At 35.9% G+C, this 19204-nt stretch overlaps 1 protein-coding gene across 2 annotated transcripts in view; it reads right to left on the bottom strand.

Annotated features, from left to right (window-relative positions):
* Positions 1-8410: 8410 nt before the first annotated feature.
* LOC111150341 (solute carrier family 2 member 2) overlaps positions 8411-19204 on the bottom strand; it is a 29326-nt gene continuing 18532 nt past the window's right edge. Inside the window, exons 5-12 of one of the 2 annotated variants that reach the window (XM_022507796.1) lie at positions 18834-18949; positions 17784-17946; positions 17101-17288; positions 14035-14139; positions 10731-10832; positions 9649-9852; positions 8764-9562; positions 8411-8568 (exon numbers count right to left, since the gene is read on the bottom strand). In XM_022507796.1, coding sequence (XP_022363504.1) covers positions 9362-9562; positions 9649-9852; positions 10731-10832; positions 14035-14139; positions 17101-17288; positions 17784-17946; positions 18834-18949 — 1079 coding nt within the window. In that variant the 3' untranslated portion in view covers positions 8411-8568; positions 8764-9361. Of the gene's footprint in view, positions 8569-8763; positions 9563-9648; positions 9853-10730; positions 10833-14034; positions 14140-17100; positions 17289-17783; positions 17947-18833; positions 18950-19204 lie in introns of those variants that run through there. The other variant, XM_022507800.1, reaches the window with a different exon arrangement.

Below are 19204 nucleotides of genomic sequence, written 5' to 3'. Positions count from 1 at the left end.
TGTCATGGACTAAATGTTTGTGTCTTCTCCCACTCCTTACTCCTTCCACTCATATGCTGAAAACTTAAGCCCCAGTGTGACTTGGAGATAGGGCCTGTGAGGAAGTGATAAGGGTGATGGGAGTTTATAAGGGTCAGACCCTAATCTGATAAAGTTGGTCCCCTTGTAAGAAGAGGAAGAGACACTAGAGCCCTTTTCTGCTATGTGAAGACACAGTGAGAAGATGACTGTCTCCAAGCCTGGAAAAGAGCTTTCACCAAGAAAGAAAATCAGCTGGAAACTTAATCTTGGACTTGTTAGACTCTAGAACTGTGAGAAATAAATTTCTGTTGTTTAAACCATATAGTCTATGGTATTTTATTATGACAGCCTGAGCTCATTAATACACCATTTACTGACTAAACTATTTGTGTATTATACAGCACATTTCAGGTAAAAAAATTGGAAACAATTATGTTTCAAAAAAATCCTATAATTTAAGCAAAATTGTGCCATCTTCATTTTCATTTTACATACAAGCAAATGATTAACACTTTAGGAGATTATATAACCTACCCAAAATGACTCGGCTGTTAACCTTATAATCAAGACTGAACATTGGGGTACGATTGATTTCTTGGGGTTAGTCCAGGAATCATTTATCTCCAAGATTCCTTCCTGCTCTAGGTATGAGCTTATCTACCACTTTCTTTGCTGAAAAGGGACAGTTAATCTAATACAAGCAACCTCAATTTTTCTACTCTTTATCCCAAAATGTTTCCGTATCTTTATTCAGTTTTCACTTTTCTCTCACCTTTCTGTCTCCTCCTTCCTAATATCACTACCTGTGATTTCTGTAACACACTTTCCCATGCTTTGCTTATCCTCCTCTCATCCTAAAATTCTTCCTCTATTTTTTTTTCCTTTAGTCTACAAACACATTTACACATTTCCCAAAGTAATGAAACTTCATATTGTTTTTCAGATCACAGACCACTTTATCTTTTTTTTTCTCACCACATATTTCTAAAAGAAGGCTAATTTCTCCCACATTTATTTTTATCCTATTAAAAACATAATATACATGCACAATGAAAACAACTTAGACCGCATACTCACACACACACTATCTGAAATCCTACCACCCATGGATAACCACCAACCTCTGTTAACATTGTTCTCTCCCACTCTCTCTCCCTCTTCAACCATTTCCCCCTCTTTATACCCCTTTTTACTTTCTCAGTCTCTCTCATCTCTCTAAAATCTATTGTTTATAAATAATCTCATTTGCCTTTGTGCTACATAGTTTTTTTTTAAGGTTGATTTACTATTTTAAATTAAAATGCTGTTGAGTTATTTTTATTTTTATAAAATAATGCAAGTCTATAATTTAAAGGTCAATAACAACACAAAGCTTATATTAAACCTATTAAAAAAACCATACACAACAGTTTCTTGCTCCATTCCTTTCCACTCATGCATCTCCATATAGATGAACACTTGAAAAGTTTTTAGCTATCCCTTAAAACTTTGATTTTTATATTCTAATTTATATGCTGTATTGCTCAGGGTCCCAGTAGAAAAAGAGATGATTAAAGAAGTTTAATGAAGAGATGATTTACAAAGGAGAAGGCCAAGTTAAGGAAGCAAGAAGGGATGAGAAAGCACCTGGGACTTGTATTAGTGGAACTAATAATAGTAGGATGCCATTATCAACTCTAGGATTGACAGGGCAAGGTCAGAGAAGCAATTACCAGAACACAATATGAACAGTTGGTGGAGGAGAGGGCCCACCTTTCAGAGTTGTGACCATAGGTAGAGAAATGCAGACACTGTCCAGCCAAGGTTGGGACGGTGGGAGCTATAGGAACCAATAGCCTACTTTCTACCTCTTCCTGTCCTCCTGGTTTCCGCTAATACATCCCATTAAGCAAACCCAGCTAGAAGCTAAATCAAGAACCCAGATGATAGTTTGAAGAGACCAGCCTTCTGAGGCACAGTACAGGTTAGAAAAGGGTTACAATAGATGTGCAAGAGCACAGGGAAAATTACCAGCACAAAGGCCTATACTAATATTTTTTGCTTTATGAATTTATATGTTGACAACTATGATAATAATTGAGTGCTTTTTCTCACACTTTCTCACCTTTTCTTTCTATATATCTTATAGTGTAGTACTTTATAAATATTATTTTGAAACAAAAATTGTAGCACTATCCAGTGTTTTACATAATTATGTAAATAATTATTCACTGCCCAGCCAAGTAGTGTACTATGATGTTTCCATTTTATACCATTCCCTACCTTACTCTAGCTCCAGAAATTCATAATTACCCCATGTCTTCATTTGTATAGTTTTCTATGTGTTTGTCACTATTTTTTTCCCCTAAAGATCCCAAATTATTCTTCATATGGCCAAACACATCAGTGAATCTTTCAGTTCTATTTTTCCCTTGGAATATTCCCTGGAATATTCTTTTCCTTGCTTCAGGTTTAATCAGTTGCTTTCTTGGCCCTGATGCTAGCTGTTCACCCATGACTATGTCCTCAGATTCATCTTTCTTTCTTCCCTTTTTCTGAATTCCACACCTTACTCTCTTGTGGTTTTCTTCTTTGTTTTGGTAGAGTACACTATCTACTTGTTTCATGAGAGAAGGTGCAGAAGAGGTAAAATTTTGAGTCATGTATGTCTGGAAATATTTTTATTTTACTTTCACACTCAATTGATAACATGTCTGGGGAGAGAATTCTAGGTTGAAAATCGTTGTCCTTCAGGATTTTATAGGCTTTGCTCCACAACGTTTTAGCTTCCACACTTGCTGTTCACATTTTACACGCTGTGATGACTCTTGTTCCTTTGTATGTGACTTGTCTTTCTTTTCTTAATCTCTGGTGTTCTGAAATTTCATGGTGAAATTCTGGGCTTTGTTTATTGTGTTTGACACACAATAAACTTTCAATCTCATCTTGTTTTTCAGCTCAGCTCAGCAAAATTCCAATATAATGTGTCTTTAATAATTTGCTCCCCTCTATTTTGTTTTTTCCTCTCTTTTGAACTCCTATTGTTTGGGTGATGGATCTTCTGATTTTCTAGTTTTATTCTGTACCCTGCCCCCATCCCAGCATTTATTTTGTGAATAACTTCTAATAACTGTTTCCAAAGTTGGAAATATTATCTCTTATTATGGGCAAAAGCTTACACTTTCGTACCCAATATGTGCCTAATATTTTTTAGACCAGTTCTTCTTTCCAAACACTTTTCATACTTGTCCTTCTCAGTGGATCCTGACTCTTGCCATGGTGTGTTGCCCCAGAGTGTTAAACTTTTAGAGATACAAAACAAAGGAATACTTGGAAATAATGTTACCTGTGAAGCCTACCTTAATTAAGGTGGCATAAGAAATAGTATATTTTGGCCCAAGTTAGAATATTTTGAATTTGGGCTTTGTAGAACAGGATAATGACCACTTTTGTTTAGCAGACTTTACCCAATTATTTTCAATGTGTATTGCTCCTGAGGGAAAGACCCATAAAAGTACAGAATGTAAAGCATCTGTTCAAAATGGAGGAGACAGACTTATGGCAAGTATCCATGTGGTATTACTGGAATTCAAACATATGAAAGCTGTCACAGGAATGAGTATTAAGGTACTTACTGGAAGTGAAAAATTAAGTCCTATAGAAAGTAAATCTTATTTGGAAAATTAATTTGACAGTGAGGACTGAGTTTGCCCACTAAGTTATTTATGATAGATATTTCCCATGAATTGAGCAAGCTAAATCTAAGCTCTAATGGTTTGATGTAAATACGGCATGTGATCAAATAGAAGAGTTTTATTTTATATGTGAAAATATGGAAATTAGTATTTCATTTCTCCCAACTCCTTCTCAATATATCAGGTTAAGCAAGTTACATCTAAGTGAAAGATTTAGCAGTATAATTAATAGTCTTTTATTAAGTCTTGATAAAATCTTTTCGGTATACTGCCCAGAAACTAACTGAAGAATGACTATAACAACTGGATAACAAGTCCTTCAACAATATAAGTTCTTTGATTACAACAAAATTCAAGAAGAAGTGTCCAATGGAGTTGTTAGCTGATAGATTATTAAAGCTTTTTTTAATTAAAAAAAAGAAACATTTTTATGATTGATTTTTATGTGTTTTTTGTCTATGATTTGGAAATACTTTATGGAATGAATATTCAATTCCTAGAGTATTATTTATGAAAATAAATTTTTTTAGAAGATTTTATTTATTTGAGAGAGAGTACGAGCTGGGGGGAGGGGTAGAGAGAGAGGGAGAAACAGACTCCCTGTTAAGCAGGGAGCACGATGTGGGACTCCATCTTAGGGCCCTGGGATCATGACCTGAGCCAGAGACTTAAATTTTTTTTTAAGATTTTATTTATTTATTTGGTAGACAGAGATCACAAGTAGGCAGAGAGGCAGGCAGAGAGAGAGGAGAAAGCAGGCTCCCCGCTGAGCAGAGAGCCCAATGCGGGGCTCGATCCCAGGACCCTGGGACCATGACCCAAGCCGAAGGCAGAGGCTTTAACCCACTGAGCCACCCAGGTGCTCCCGAAGATAGACTTTTAACTGACTGAGACACCCAGGTGGCCCAAAGTAAAATTTTTTAATATATCTGTAATGATACAGTGTAATAATAGAATTTATGCTGAACACTCTTTAACAGGAAAAAAATCCATCCATTAATATTTTAATTGATTGAAAAATAAGTAACTCATGCTTCTTATTGAGATGAAATTTAAAATAATGACTTTAAAAATTAATAATTCTATCAAAATCTGCAATACAGATTTTTTTCATTTGTGTACTACTAATAATCATAAATGCTAACTCAGTCCAGAAAACAGTGTTAAACATTTTGACCTTTTTGAATGAGACATTTTTAAACAAAAATATTCAAATTATAGATAATTTTGTTGCAGAAACTCAGAATCATCAAATTTGTTTTTTGGGATAAAATTCTTTGGGGGAAATGAAAAGGAAATAGAATAAAGAATGCAGTAAAATTTCCAACTTCTAATATATATGTATATATCTCTATTTATATGTATTTTAATGGTTGCATTAACAAATTACTAGTGAATTTAAATTCCATTGGGTAAATAGAGCACAACAATTTTTAAATATCATTATATGCTATCGTTTTAAAAATCACACCCTTTGCAGCTAAACAAAAATTGTAGAGGTCAACTTAAAAACCACTACAGTTTTTTTCTATTTTCTCTTTCATACTGTAACTATTTGTTTTAAACTTTTATCCCTTTTATGAAAATGCAAGGGATTGAGCATATAGATGATGTTTTCTAAGTTTCGTGTCTTTCACAAAATTATAAAAAGTATCTTATTCACAGTGGGAGCTCAACTAAACATTTACTGAAGGAATTATTTTTATTTTATCAAAGTGAGTCAGTTGTTCTTACCTAGACTTCAGGTTAGTTTTTCCTACTCTTGACAATCAAAACAACTGCCTAATGGAAATAAAATTTGAATTTAAAAAGTAACTTATATGTTATCTTTAAAATGAGAATAGGAACAATACCATAAGAAAGAAACAAGGATATGTTATAGTAAGCCAATATTAATTTTCTTAAATGTGTTATTTTTTATATAAAATAAAGCAACACTTAAGCATTCAGAAATGTATTTATTGACATAAAACTATAGTGTATATATATCCCTAACTAAAACCAGTCTTTTCTTAATGATTCTTTCTAATGTATACCAAATTAGAAAGCAGTAAAAAACCAGTAGAAACCAGCAGGTGGCTCAGAGTGGCTGGCAACAAATCTTTTCTTCTCAGGTCACTGATAGAATTGTAATGAAAAATTATATGTTCTTTTATACTTTACTCAGCATCTCTGCTTAGGACACTATAAGCACAAGATATTGCCTAACATTGCCTTATTTGCGGCATATGCTATAATCCAGCAAGAAGTAGCTTATGCACGCACACTGGTTTACATGTATATAATACTTCTGCAGTTTTTGAGGATTATCAAGAAGGTTTGGTCTTTGTGATTATAATCTTATTGAATTGCATTTAAATATACAGCATTTTACTCTGTACTTAGTATTATTCAAGAAATAGAGAAAACTTTTAAAAAATAACTTAGGTAAAAACAAACTTTAAAAATAAAATAAAAACTCATAATCAACTTGGAAATATCAAGTTTGGGTTTAAGAATTAGATAGCCTAAAATCTCCCTTATTTTTTACCATTCCTTTGTCATTGTGAAATTGTTGCTTGAAATAAGAAAATGTTATCTTGAATTTACAGAATTTCTTGTACTCAAAAGAAATTTGGAAAAAAATAAAAAAAATTTAAAAAGAAAAGAAAAATTTGGAACTGTCAATATATATGACAAACTTCTATTTTAGCAGTATCTTTGTGAATACTAATTCTAGGTAACATTTACTAAGCACCTCCTTTTATACCAGGAACTCTTCTTAGCACTTTACATTTAATCCTTACAACTCTCTGAGGTAGATAATATTATTGTGCCCGTTTTACAAGGTCCTCAAATCAAGTTTCATGGATGGCAAAAAGCACACATGGGGACATTCATATCCTAGTCTTCCTGAACTGCTTATTAGACTGTGAGCTCCTTGAGGAAGAAGGGGGCAGAGTCTTAGCGTATCTTAGTGCCATCACATTGCTGATTGCATAGAGGAGAAAGATCTTCTCTTCACTGAGAAGATCCTTTCACTAGTATCATGACAGTGGGCAATAGCTAGGTGTAGCAGGTGAGTGACCAGACCAAGAATGGTAATCATGCATTGAATAAGCTAAGAAAAATCACATTGTTAGGACATTAGAGTATGAAAAGACTTCCACAAAAATAATGGAGTACTATGCAAATTAATTATTCAAACTCACATCTAATTTCCCTACAATTGTATCTAATTAATCAGTGCCAATTTTATTATTTATTATGATTCATCCAATTGAAGACCAGGGAGTTTCTATTATGTTAAGATAGTTCCTTTGTCTTATAAAGCTTTAACAGTTTCTTACTTCACCTTAAGGTTTCTTTTCAACTCATTTGTATCTCTGCAAGGAAAAAAATATGGAACGGAAACAATGTAAATGGTTTCAATTTCTCTGAGGCATTAAACTCCAGGCTATGAATTTCTGGTGTTTATAGTTACTTGAAATAAGTAATTAGAACTTGAAAATGGTCTTTTGGGTTCTTTATTTAAACTTTTACTACTTTATTTTCTTAGTAAATGAGATTGGAAATAGCAATTTGATATAATCACATTCATCACCTATAAAAATGTTAAACTTCTTTATCATTTAACTTTGGGCTTCTCAAAGACCACAGGCATCCTGAAGAAGAGGACAAGAGCCACACAGGAGCCATTCTCCTGCTCTTGTCCATTCAGAGTCTCCACAATTTTTCTAGAGTTCACAAGCTGGCACAAAAGTCTTTTGAACTATTTAAACTCACTTTAACTGTGTCCTGAGTCCTAAGTAAAAATAATTTATTCCAAATTGGTCCAAAGGGAATAAAAAGCAAAGTGAAAAGAAATCATTTTATGTTGTCTGGACTGCCAAATTATAGAAAGGTAAAACACTCTGCGGAGGGGGGGGGGGGGACAAGTGTTCAGCATTTTTTTCCCCTTCTACACATAGAAAGTACTTTTTAAAAAATACCTTCCTTTTATCCACATTAAAGCAAACATAAAAAGGATTGACTTTGCTCCACTTTGTGGGGAAAACAACCTGGAGATACTTTAGCTCCCTGCTAAGCCTTTGGTATCCATCAGAACTGTATTTCCATAGTTGTAAATTGATTATAAGTGAAAGTCTGTTAAATCATCTGTGGATTTCCAATTTGCCTAATAGGTAAAAGCACTTAGAACAGTGCCTGGCACATAAGACACAGGAATTGTTAGCAATAGCAATAGAACGGCTTAGATAGCATCCATATACTGCCATGACAAAGAAGGAACATCAAAGAGAATGACTATCTAACCAGAAAAATTAATAGGGATTTTGATCAAGTCTGAAATTGAGCATTCATGAAGTTTTCAGGAACCCATCTTTGGGATTTCTGACATCCTACTCTTTCAACTTGTCTTGAAACACAAAATAGATGATGTGTTTTAACAAACAGAGCAATCCTTTATTTCAGATTTCCCTCAGACTGCTCTAACTTATTGAGGGTTTGAGGAGATATAAAAATGCCCAGCTTAATCACTGATTGAATGTACTTTATAAAATATACAGCTGAGGAAACCAGGCTGTGCTCAGTTTAAAAGCAAACTAAAATAGAGCTCAGAGGACTGAACTAGCAAGGAATTAGCATATGTTTATAATAGATATTAATATTAACAAGCTATATGACTAGATAGATATTATAATAGATATTATAGAATAGATATTATAATAGATATTAATATTAAAAAGCTATATGACTGGTAAAAATCTTTTCAGTATTTAATCTTAGAAGAATTATTTGGTCATCAAGCAAAGGAACTAACTTTTTTTTTTTTCTGAGTCCCAGAAGATTTGGTAAGCCTACCAAAAACAAAAGTTTTTCTTTATAAACATATCTTTTTTTTTTAAAGATTTTTTTTTTTTTTTTTTTTTGACAGACAGAGTTCACAAGTAGGCAGAGAGAGAGAGAGGGAAGCAGGCTCCCTGCTGAGCAGAGAGCCCGACGCGGGACTCGATCCCAGGAACCTGAGATCATGACCTGAGCCGAAGGCAGCGGCTTAACCCACTGAGCCACCCAGGCGCCCCTAAACATATCTTAATATACTCAATAAACCATTCCACATGAAAAGACAGAAAAAAATAAAATTTTAAACAAAATAAAAATTCTAATAAAGAAAAGGCTAAGTGGGAGAAAATAGAAAATTTATCAATTTTAACATGGACCTTATTACCACTAGCCAAAGCTCCTTTAGTATGAGGTCTGTGGGTAAGAAAATGCAAACATAATCGTATTCAAATATGTAAATGAGTTGCAGCTTCAGGTTTCCAGTCACGTGCTTAATGAAGCAATAACATGATACATTGGAACTGCTTCCATTTCAGGAGAACCTCATTATAAAGAATAGAGCTCGAACATTATAATGTACTTGCTCTTTGTTGTAGTAAAATAAGCTAGACTTTTTGGTTCATTTAATTATAGAATCTTACTATCAAAAATAGATGCTCTAACTTAAAAAAAAAATACTTTCTTTGGTAATTTTTATGACATTTCTGAGAAGAGCCCATAAAAGCTCTCTAAAAAAATAAAACAATTCTTTAAGACATGGATATAAAATTCTCAAAGAATCATCAATTAAAAACACACAACTTTCTTCCTGTTTCTGTTCTTGTCAAAAAAGCAGGTTATCTTTACACAGTCTCTGTAGCTCCAAGGAATTCCATTTCCACAGCAGCTTTTGGCACTTTAGCTGAGCTACTCTTCTTTCGGAATTCTGCTGCAATTTCCTCAAAGGACTTTCCTTTGGTTTCTGGGACTTTGAAAAATGTAAACAGAGTAAAGACCAGGACCACTCCAGCAAAGAGGAAAAACACATAAGGTCCACAGAATTTCTGCATAGAGAACAAACAGAGTTCCAATTAGCAGCTGTTCTACTCCATCTCTACTCAGCAAATTTGCACAATAATAGACTGCTTACCGCAATGTATTGGAAACACAGAGCTACAATGAAATTGCATGTCCAGTTGCTAAATGCAGCTATTGCTAAAGCAGCAGGCCGTGGTCCTTGACTGAAGAACTCTGCCACCATGAACCAAGGGATGGGGCCAGGCCCAATCTCGAAGAAACTGACGAAGAGGAAAATGGCTACCATGCTCACATAACTCATCCAAGCCAGCTTATCCTGAGGAAAAAACAAAATGAAAATAGAAGTGGAGTTGGAATTATTGGCTGCTGCTTCTTTTAGCTAAGTGGGCTCACTGAGTTCAGAAGTGACATAGCTCTGTTCTTGATATGTTTATGTGCAAATAACTACAAATTATTCTTGTTTGAGACAAGTTTATTCAAGTCTGAGTTATGGTTTTAAATGTTTTGAACTCTGTTAGAGGAAATCCTCTGGATTAGGATTTTATATGATTCTCAGTCTTTTCCTGTGATAGAAGCAAGGCAAGAATCTAATGACCTTTGCTCCTATTCTTACCAAGATTGCTAGACAGGATGCATTACCTTCCATGAAGTAGTGGACGAAGATGCTGGGTTGGCAAAGGCCTGGTACTTGCCCTAGGTCACATAGGTAGCCAAATGACAGAGCCAGTGTTAGAACCTGAGCAGGGCTGACCCCAGAGACTATGCTCTGACCATTTTGCAACACTGCCTCTCTTGGCAACAAGTGCAGTTTACTTTGTGAAAATTAAGTCTTTAAACCCCAAAAGCTAGTTCCCCTTTTCTTTGCATTTCTCCCTTGTATTCTGTGCTGTTCCTCTGGGTTTATGTCATAAGTCAAACTCATTGTTTTTTAAGATTTTATTTATTTATTTGTCAGAGAGAGAGAGCATGTGCACAGAGGGGGAGCAGCAGGCAGAGGGAGAAGCAGGCTCCCCGCTGAGCAAGGAGCTCAAGGGACTCGAACCCAGGACCCGGGATCATGACCTGAGCTGAAGGCAGATGCACAACCAACTGAGCCTCCCAGGTGTCCCTCAAATGTTTTCACTTACAGAGCCTGGAGAACAGTAGGGCTATCATGTGGTAACCAAATACCTCAGTGCAAAAATCTACACTTACCAGTAGTACAAGTCCCACGGACATGAAGATGGCACAGACAAACATCCCACTCATTCCTATTAGAAACAGAGAGCGTCGCCCTGCCTTCTCCACAAGGAATACCTGGGAAAGTTTTAAAAACATACTGACTTAAATAGTTTTTACTGCCAAAGAGGTCATTTTAATTTATACAGCTGGAAGGAGGCAGTTCTATAAGCCCATTTTACAGATGTGGAACTGAGTTGGGGGGTGACTCTTGCCTCAGGTGGCAGAACTGGTCTCAGTGATAATTAAAAGATACCTGCTTCATTTAGTCACAGTCATTTGAACACGCCATTCTGGAGAAAGAACCATAACCTTACTATCACTCTACAATTATTACTTGAGAACAATATTAGAGCCTGTACATCTCAGGTATCTTTCAGTAGATTTCTTATACATTTAAAATGGCTCTACATAAAAGACATTAATTTATCTTTTGATAATTATCCTATTATAAGTACAATGTTTTGTGCACTGCAGAAAACCTACACCTGAAATGGTATAACTGTTGGGTTGTCAATCATTCTCATCCAACTTTCTAATTGCTAATACAGTCAAATTACAACCACTCACCTGGCAACTTACAGAATTTATCACTTTACCAAATAGATCTGCATTTTTCTGGTGTGTCTAAATGTATTTGGTGCTGGAAGTGAATTATCCATTTGAAAAGATAAGACTTTAAAGCAAAAGCTTTAAGTGCTTTCTTATCCTAATTTAGGAGATATGTCATTGATGCCTTTGGGTCTGTGGACCTTTGCATTAATGGTTAACATTTATGACTAGCCAAGACCAATATTTGTTAAATAGACTCTTCTTGCTTGATCCTTGGGATACTGCCAGGATTGGTGAATCACACACAGAAATTATCTGTTATAATTTCTCACTTCAATGAATAAATTGGCTTGGCTCATAAATCTATCAGTAAATTAAGAGCAATCTAATACCCTTGAGCTTTGGCTCTGAGAATATCTGAAACATTTGTTTTCCCCTATAATGAAAGCCCCTTTCATTTCAGAGACAATACATATTCGGTTTCAGATCACTTCAGGATGATGAACAAACAGCCCACACTTACTGTTGAGAAGGTAGTATGAAAAACACCTCTTGCCCAAGTTCATAACATTTCTCTATATAATTTCTAAGTATGACTTTCAAAGTTGACTTGATGACACCATGTCAAGCTATCAAGAAAATAGAAGCATTTCTTCAGGAATGAGGGATTTTACTGTTTCCTCTGTTTCTGAATAATTTTTACTAATAGGATAATAAATTCTAAACTCACTCCTTGAGGGTGGAGATGTCTGCCTGACCAGAACCCTTGTTTTTGCCCAAGACATATGTATCACACAGATTCTGGATGCCACTGCTTCTTCTCTAGACCCATCTGTGTCCCTGTTCCCTCCATGTTTCTTCCTGTTTTGTTTTCCCTCAAGTTTACAGGCCCTCTTCTACTGGCCCATTAGTGTGGAAGAAAATATGGAATGTGGAAACATAATTCAGCATGGAGTTAGGAAAGTCTTTCTTTTCCCAAATACTCATTCAGAATAAAAATTGATTATGTCCCTTCCAAGTTGGTGAAATCTTAACATTGCATATTCCTATTTGTGTGTCTTTATTGGAAAGGCTACACAGAATTCAATAACATTGGTAATTTAGGGGAGAGGAATTGGGTGAACGAAGGACTATCCTTTTTGTACTTTTAGATCCTTAAAACAACTTTTCAAAAATAAATGTAATTAAAAATTTTAAATGTTATCTATAGCCCTGGAGGGTTAGACAGATGATTAGAGCTGATTTTTAAAATGTCACTCATCTGTTCAAAAACTTTCATAGAATAAAAGGATAAACTCTAAAAGGGCATATTTAAAATAATCAAGAAACTTTTTGAAACAACTTCTCCTACTCCAGCTGGGTTGGGAGTAAGGGGGCAAAAATGAAATTCTGTAGTAGGTCCCTTTATAGGCATTTGGTTTACCCAATTTTGACAACTTGTTTTACATACCAAATCCTGTTACATATAAAATATTTTAAGCATAATCTCCATATTAGAAAAATATGTTGAGGTAGGATTTGTAAAGAATATATCTCAGGAGACAAAGGAATGTGAGTAGATTACATCCCAGTAGTAGGCCTTCATTGATTTTGAGTGGCCTTTTGGCTTGAACAGGCATTATCTCCAAAGCGTGCCTACAGAACTCCTGGTGTTCCCTTGTTATCTGTTCTCCCTCCTCTTTCCAAGGTCCAGCACTGTTTAATGTAGTCTGGACAAATCTGCTTTTTGATCTAGGTAGCTAGGCTGTAATTTATTGACCACCCTAAGGTAATAGTTAAAAGTCCATCTGCAGAGAATGAAAAACAAGTGACTAGAGTGCATTGAATATAACATGGTGACCAACATTGGAAAGCACAAGCTTTTTGGATATCCTGCATTCTAAGATAAAAATAAGCCCAATATCCTCATTTTTAGAGTGAATTACATGAGTTGGGAAGTTTTAGGGGTTTTTTGTTGTTTGTTTCTATTCTTAGATTGTTAATCTATTCTTAGATTATTTATGTTAAATATTATTGTCAAGATACTGAATCATTCATTGTATAAGGTATTTGGCCTTGAGAAGACTATATGACCTTTCTTCTTGTCAGAAAAAAAATAACATTTCAAAACTAATAACATTTCAAGTTATACCACTTCCACTCCATCTGTTATAATATCACACACATTTTTATGCATCACCAGAAGTTATGGCTTTGTGAGCTATCTGGAAGCTCTCTCTATTAACCTAATATCATAAGAATTTGCTGAGTCTATTTAACCATGTTACAGGCATAGATATGTTACAGAGGGCCTTATTTTTTTAAAGCGTTTTTACCAAGACATCAGAATAAAAAAGAATTTCAACCATGGAAAGAGAGGAACCTAGGTAGAAGACCCAATATCGATAGAAATGACACATCACCTGATCCCAACAGATGTAAGTACAGAGCAAAGGAAAAGGAATCCAGCTATTTACACAAGGAAGAAGTCCTCTGTGCCCCAAGTCAGTTATTAATTCACAAATGAGTGACTAAATGGCATCCCAGCAAATGGGGACAAGCAGTGATCCATCTGTTCAGCTATGCTTAGTAGTTTATTTGCATATAGGACTCTTCCCGTGACCCACTTGGTTCTATACACCCAATACACAAGAGCGATAAATCGCTGGTTGCTTTCAGATCACAAGGTACCTCCCTCCGCCATTACTGAACTGAGGAAAAAGTGCATTTATCTGGGGTATGAACTCACAGAGACAGCAGTGAAAACCATGTTGATGGCACCAACTCCAATGGTTGCATAAACAGGTTGGCTGATTCCAGCTGTCTGAAAAATGCTGGTTGAGTAGTAAAAGATCTGTAAAGTAATAATAATTTAGCTTTAATCAAGAACCCTAGCACTGATAGCTTGAAAGCAAGAAATATTTTAAGTTGTTTATTTTTAGTAGTTTCTATGGAACCATGGTCCCTAGAACACCCTAAACATTTTATCTGTCCTTTCCTTCCAGGCAGTGAGAAACCACTATCAACCTTTAGTGTTCGAAACTTCTGATTCCTTGAAGTTCTCCTTAAATTTAGCTGAAAACTCTGAATTTGCATTATCTTGATATATATTTTTTAATTTTTAAACTCTTGTTAAGGTGTAAAATACATACAAAAAAGTACACACAACATAAGTATACAGATTAATTTTCACAAACTGAACACACCTGTGCAAATAGCACACAGATCAAGAAATAAATCATTCCCAGTCTTCCAGAACCCCCTAGAATATCTCCCTATTTTTCCAAGGAAGCTCTTCGACTTCTAACATCATGACAAATTTTGCCTAGTTTTGTACTTGCTATAAATGGAACCACACAGTGTGAATTATTTGTTATCTAGTTTCAACATTACCTTTGTGAGAATTATCCATATAGTTGTGTGTATTTGTACACTGTTCATTATCATTGCTTAATATTTTTTTATTAATATACCACTATTTATTATCCAGTCTACTACTGATGGGTATTTAGGTAGTTGTCATTTGGATGAATATGAAGGGTGCTGTTATGAACACTCTAGTACAATCCTTGTGGTGAAATATGTACACATTTGCATCTAGGAATAGAATTACTAGACCATAGTGTATTTATATGCTCAGCTTTGAAAGATACTGATGAATGGTTTTCCAGAAAAGTTGTGTCAATTGACACTCTTACCAATGTGTATAGGAATTCTGGTTGTTATTGCTTTTAATCCAAAATTTTTCACTAATCTCAGCGGACATGGGGAAATCCTCAAATCTCTCTAATAGCCTTTATTATTAATTGTGTTTTTACATTTATAATGTTTTTTTAAAGATTTTATTTATTTATTTGACAGACAGATCACAAGTAGGCAGAGAGAGAGGAGGAAGCAGGCTCCCCGCTGACCAGAGAGCCCAATGTGGGCCTCGATCCGAGAACCCTGGGATCATGACCTGAGCTGAAGGCAGAGTCTTAACCCACTGAGCCACCCAGGCACCCTATAATGGTCTTTTTAAGGCCATTCTGTCATTCTCTCTCATTCTTTCCCCATTTAACATGTCCTGTGCTGGCACCTCTTCTTGCAGATAGGGCTAATAGAGAAGGACTGTACAGACTATGCTCAGTGAAGAGTAGCTTATAGCACACTGCACACTATCCCGCACTTTTAGGCTGCCCAACAGCCTCAGTTCAACATTCCTGGATGCCTCTAAGTCAGGAACTGCGATAGGAGCTAAAGCAGGGAGGTTCAGAATGACTAAGTATTGTTCTTTTGGATACACAGGCAGAGCTGAAAAAAGGATACAAATTTGGTCTTCAAACCCTGAAGTTACATAGAGTGTTAGATTAAGAGGGATATCAAGGACCCATTAAAGGAGGATAGAGATGACAGGAGAGAGTATTCAGCTTGTAGAGTGAGGTTCAGGTCTCCTTTTGTTTCAACAGGTTAAGAATTACTTTCTTTACCTCTCCCAAGGCTCTGCCCATCCACAAGTCACCCCCTTGTGGATCTGTGATTAGCTTGTAATAGAGGAAGCCAAAACCATATTTTTAACAGCAGTAAAAGAGGGTAAGTGATTTTTTAAATCTAGTATTTTTTTAGCAAATGTTTACTTTTTTTCTTCTAATAGCTAATTGCCAGTAAAACAATTTTAGTCTGTGTAATGCAATGATTTCAGTTCAAAACCTAAAAGCTAGTGAAAACATACATTCAATATGGTTTTCAATCATGTCTTATCTATTGCCCTTACTCCAGTGTCATGCCAGTTCACACTATTATTTCTTTTGTATGCTGGCTCTCCAAATAGAGGGAAAGTTTCTTGCATGGCAGGAAACTTCTTTGCACCTAACTATTTGGTGGTATTTATTTATTTATTTATTTATTTATTTTCAAGTAGGCTTCACATCCAGTGCAGGGCTCAACACAGAACTCAATCCAGAACCCACAGTCCCAAGATCAAGATCATGAGTCTGATGCTCAACCAACTGAGCCATCTAGGCGCCCTGGTATACTTCATTTACATAGGTAAAACAGGGTAGGTGCCTGGGTGGCTCAGTAGGTTAAGTGTCTGCCTTCAGCTCAGGTCATGATCCCAGGGTCCTGGGATTGAGCCCCACGTCGGGCTCCCTGCTCAGCGGGAAGCCTGCTTGTCCCTCTCCCTCTGCACCCCCATGCTCTCTCTCTCTCAAATAAATAAATAAAATCTTAAAAAAATAATAATGATACATAGATGAAGGGAACTATGGACGAAATCATAAATTTGCTACTCAACTCTAGAAGTCCCCTGTAATTTAGGGTGTTTTGGGGGGGCATAATTATTCTCATTTTCCCTCTTTTGAATTAATTATGATTTTTGCTTATTACCTTCCATCTTAATAGACACACAGTACCATTGATTATTGACATTTTTTAAAAATTCTAATCCAATTTTAGAAAGCAGATACGGCAAAACAAAGAAAATTAATGCTCAATATGTTTTTTGTAGTAAAACATGATGTCAATACTTTTATTTTTTTTTTAAGTTTTTTTTTTTAATTTAAAGATTTTTATTTATTTATTTGACAGAGAGATCACAAGCAGGCAGAGAGGCAGGCAGAGAGAGAGGAGGAAGCAGGCTCCCTGCTGAGCAGAGAGCCCGATGCGGGGCTCGATCCCAGGACTCTGAGATCATGACCTGAGCCGAAGGCAGCGGCTTAACCCACTGAGCCACCCAGGCGCCCCAATGTCAATACTTTTAAATGCCTTTTAGCTATTTAATTTATGCCCCTTTCTTCCCCTATTTTAGGGAGTTAGAAAGTATTTTTAAACTTACCCCATTGATTCCAGAAAATTGCTGAGCCACGTGCAGCATCAGTGCTACTAGAATAGGCTGTCGGTAGCTGGAATTGGTGAAGAGCTGAATTATGGAGACTTTCTGTTCACTGGATGCTTCTTCTTTTTCTTTTCTCATCTCAGTGATGTCTTTGGTGACATCAACACCTCCTCTGAGTCTTTTCAAGCCTGCCCACAAATTGATCAGGTCGACACAACTCAGGTCAAAACAAAAGTAAATTTATTTTTATTATGTTAATGAAAGAGCTGTAGTTCAGCATAGCCCTTTCTATTGCTTTACAGCAGGAGTGTTGGCAATTCTTTTGTAAAATTAGATCCTGTTTTTAAATTTTGAGAAAAACATTTGACTTATATCTAGTGACAAAGAAAACTCTGATCTTTGTTATCATAGAAGAATGATGCGTGTAAAAGTCTTTTAGAAGCCTCTGGTTGAGTCCAATACCCTGCATGTGGGTTTCCCATTTGGGCTCAAGTGTTTATGGGTTTGAAATGGCATGTGTGAGTCATATTGAAGTGATCTTGCACATTCTTTTTACATGTAATCATTGACTTCATTTAGAAAGTGCTCATACCAACTTGACCAGTAAACATTCATGCACACTGTTTTTCATTAGCTGATAGTTCCAAAACAATAGGAAGAAAAAAGAACATCCACAGACTTACTTTTCTTTGCTTTGACTTCTTCATCCATCTTGATGTAAAGGTACCTGGGACTTTCTGGACAGAAGAAGAGCAGCAGAGACTGGATGATGGCTCGCACAGCAGACAAACCAAGAAGGATATGCCATCGCTCATGATTGCCCAGGATAAAGTTGAGGCCAACAATCTGAAAAGGCAGGGAGGAAGCATGGCAACTGCACAACACTTTAGGTCTGCCTTCTGTACCCGTTTGTTGAAAGTTATTTAATAGTGAAACCATTTGTTGAAAGTTATTTAATAGTAATCCCTGACAACTTTGACTCAAATATGCCCAAAGTAGAAACTATTACTAGTGTGTCTTACTTCACTAAATTCAGGACTATGTGTTTTACAAAGAGTTCACCGAGGTTTATTTTCATTAACTTATATGGGTCATTTAGGATAGGAAACAACCAAACTTTTAAGAACACATTTGAAACCTAAAGCAACAACAAAAATCATGTGTAACTTTAGACCCTAAAAATTTCTTCTTCGATTACCCAGAAAAATAAAATGGGATTACATAAGATAGAATAATTATTTTAGTGAGAACCAGATTTATCAACCTTATTGCAGTGGCTTACCCTCTGGATAATCCTAGGTTAGGGGTTCTGAGGACTCTGAGTCCTTGGGATAGAAGAGAAGGATAGAGCCAGCTGAACAAAAAACTGCTATGGTAATCATATACATATTAATTGTCTAGGTAAGGTACCCAGAACAAAGGAAATCCAAGCAGTCAAAAATGTGAAGTTTCCTATTCTTTGAAATCTGAACAGAATAATTTAATTCTAGACTAGCTCCTGGAGTTCAAGACCTGGCATGTTGGGTCATCTCTATTGCCAAACCTACCACAGATCCAAGGGGAGAAGTGAGGAGTGGAGCAGTAATAATTTAGCTTTGAGCTAAAAAGCCTAAGTCTCTATAGCATCCCCATTCCCAATGGTGGAAGTAGTTTTTTCCACTGTGTCGATCTATCAGTGAGGGAGAAGCTGGATAAAATAGAGGATGGGTGAAGTAGGGAATAGGAGTTTTTACCTGACTAATAAGAATGCCCGTGACAATGGCCAGCTGGTGAAGTGTGCCAAGAGCACCCCTGAGTGTGGTTGGAGCAATTTCACCAATGTACATTGGAACCAAGCCTGAAATTAGTCCTGCATAAAACATGAACATAAATGTGAAAGTGCAGCCAGGACTACTTCAATAACAATAATTTGGTTCAAGTATAGCCAGTATCCTGACTAAAAGGACCTTTCAGAGTCTGTTGGAAGGAAGACCCCCTGTCCCCAGTCATAGACACAGTTTATGCAAAGAATATTTGTTGATAAGACTTGATTGAAGTTGTAGCTCGATATAGGAATAGAAAGAAATGGTTAGTCATGGATTTGGCATTTATTCACAGCATTGCC

The sequence above is a fragment of the Enhydra lutris genome, unplaced genomic scaffold, assembly GCF_002288905.1.
Source record: "Enhydra lutris kenyoni isolate GAN:26980312 unplaced genomic scaffold, ASM228890v2 scaffoldscaffold2, whole genome shotgun sequence".
Classification (NCBI taxonomy): Eukaryota; Metazoa; Chordata; class Mammalia; order Carnivora; family Mustelidae; genus Enhydra; species Enhydra lutris.
This window is presented reverse-complemented; position numbering and strand designations above follow the sequence as displayed.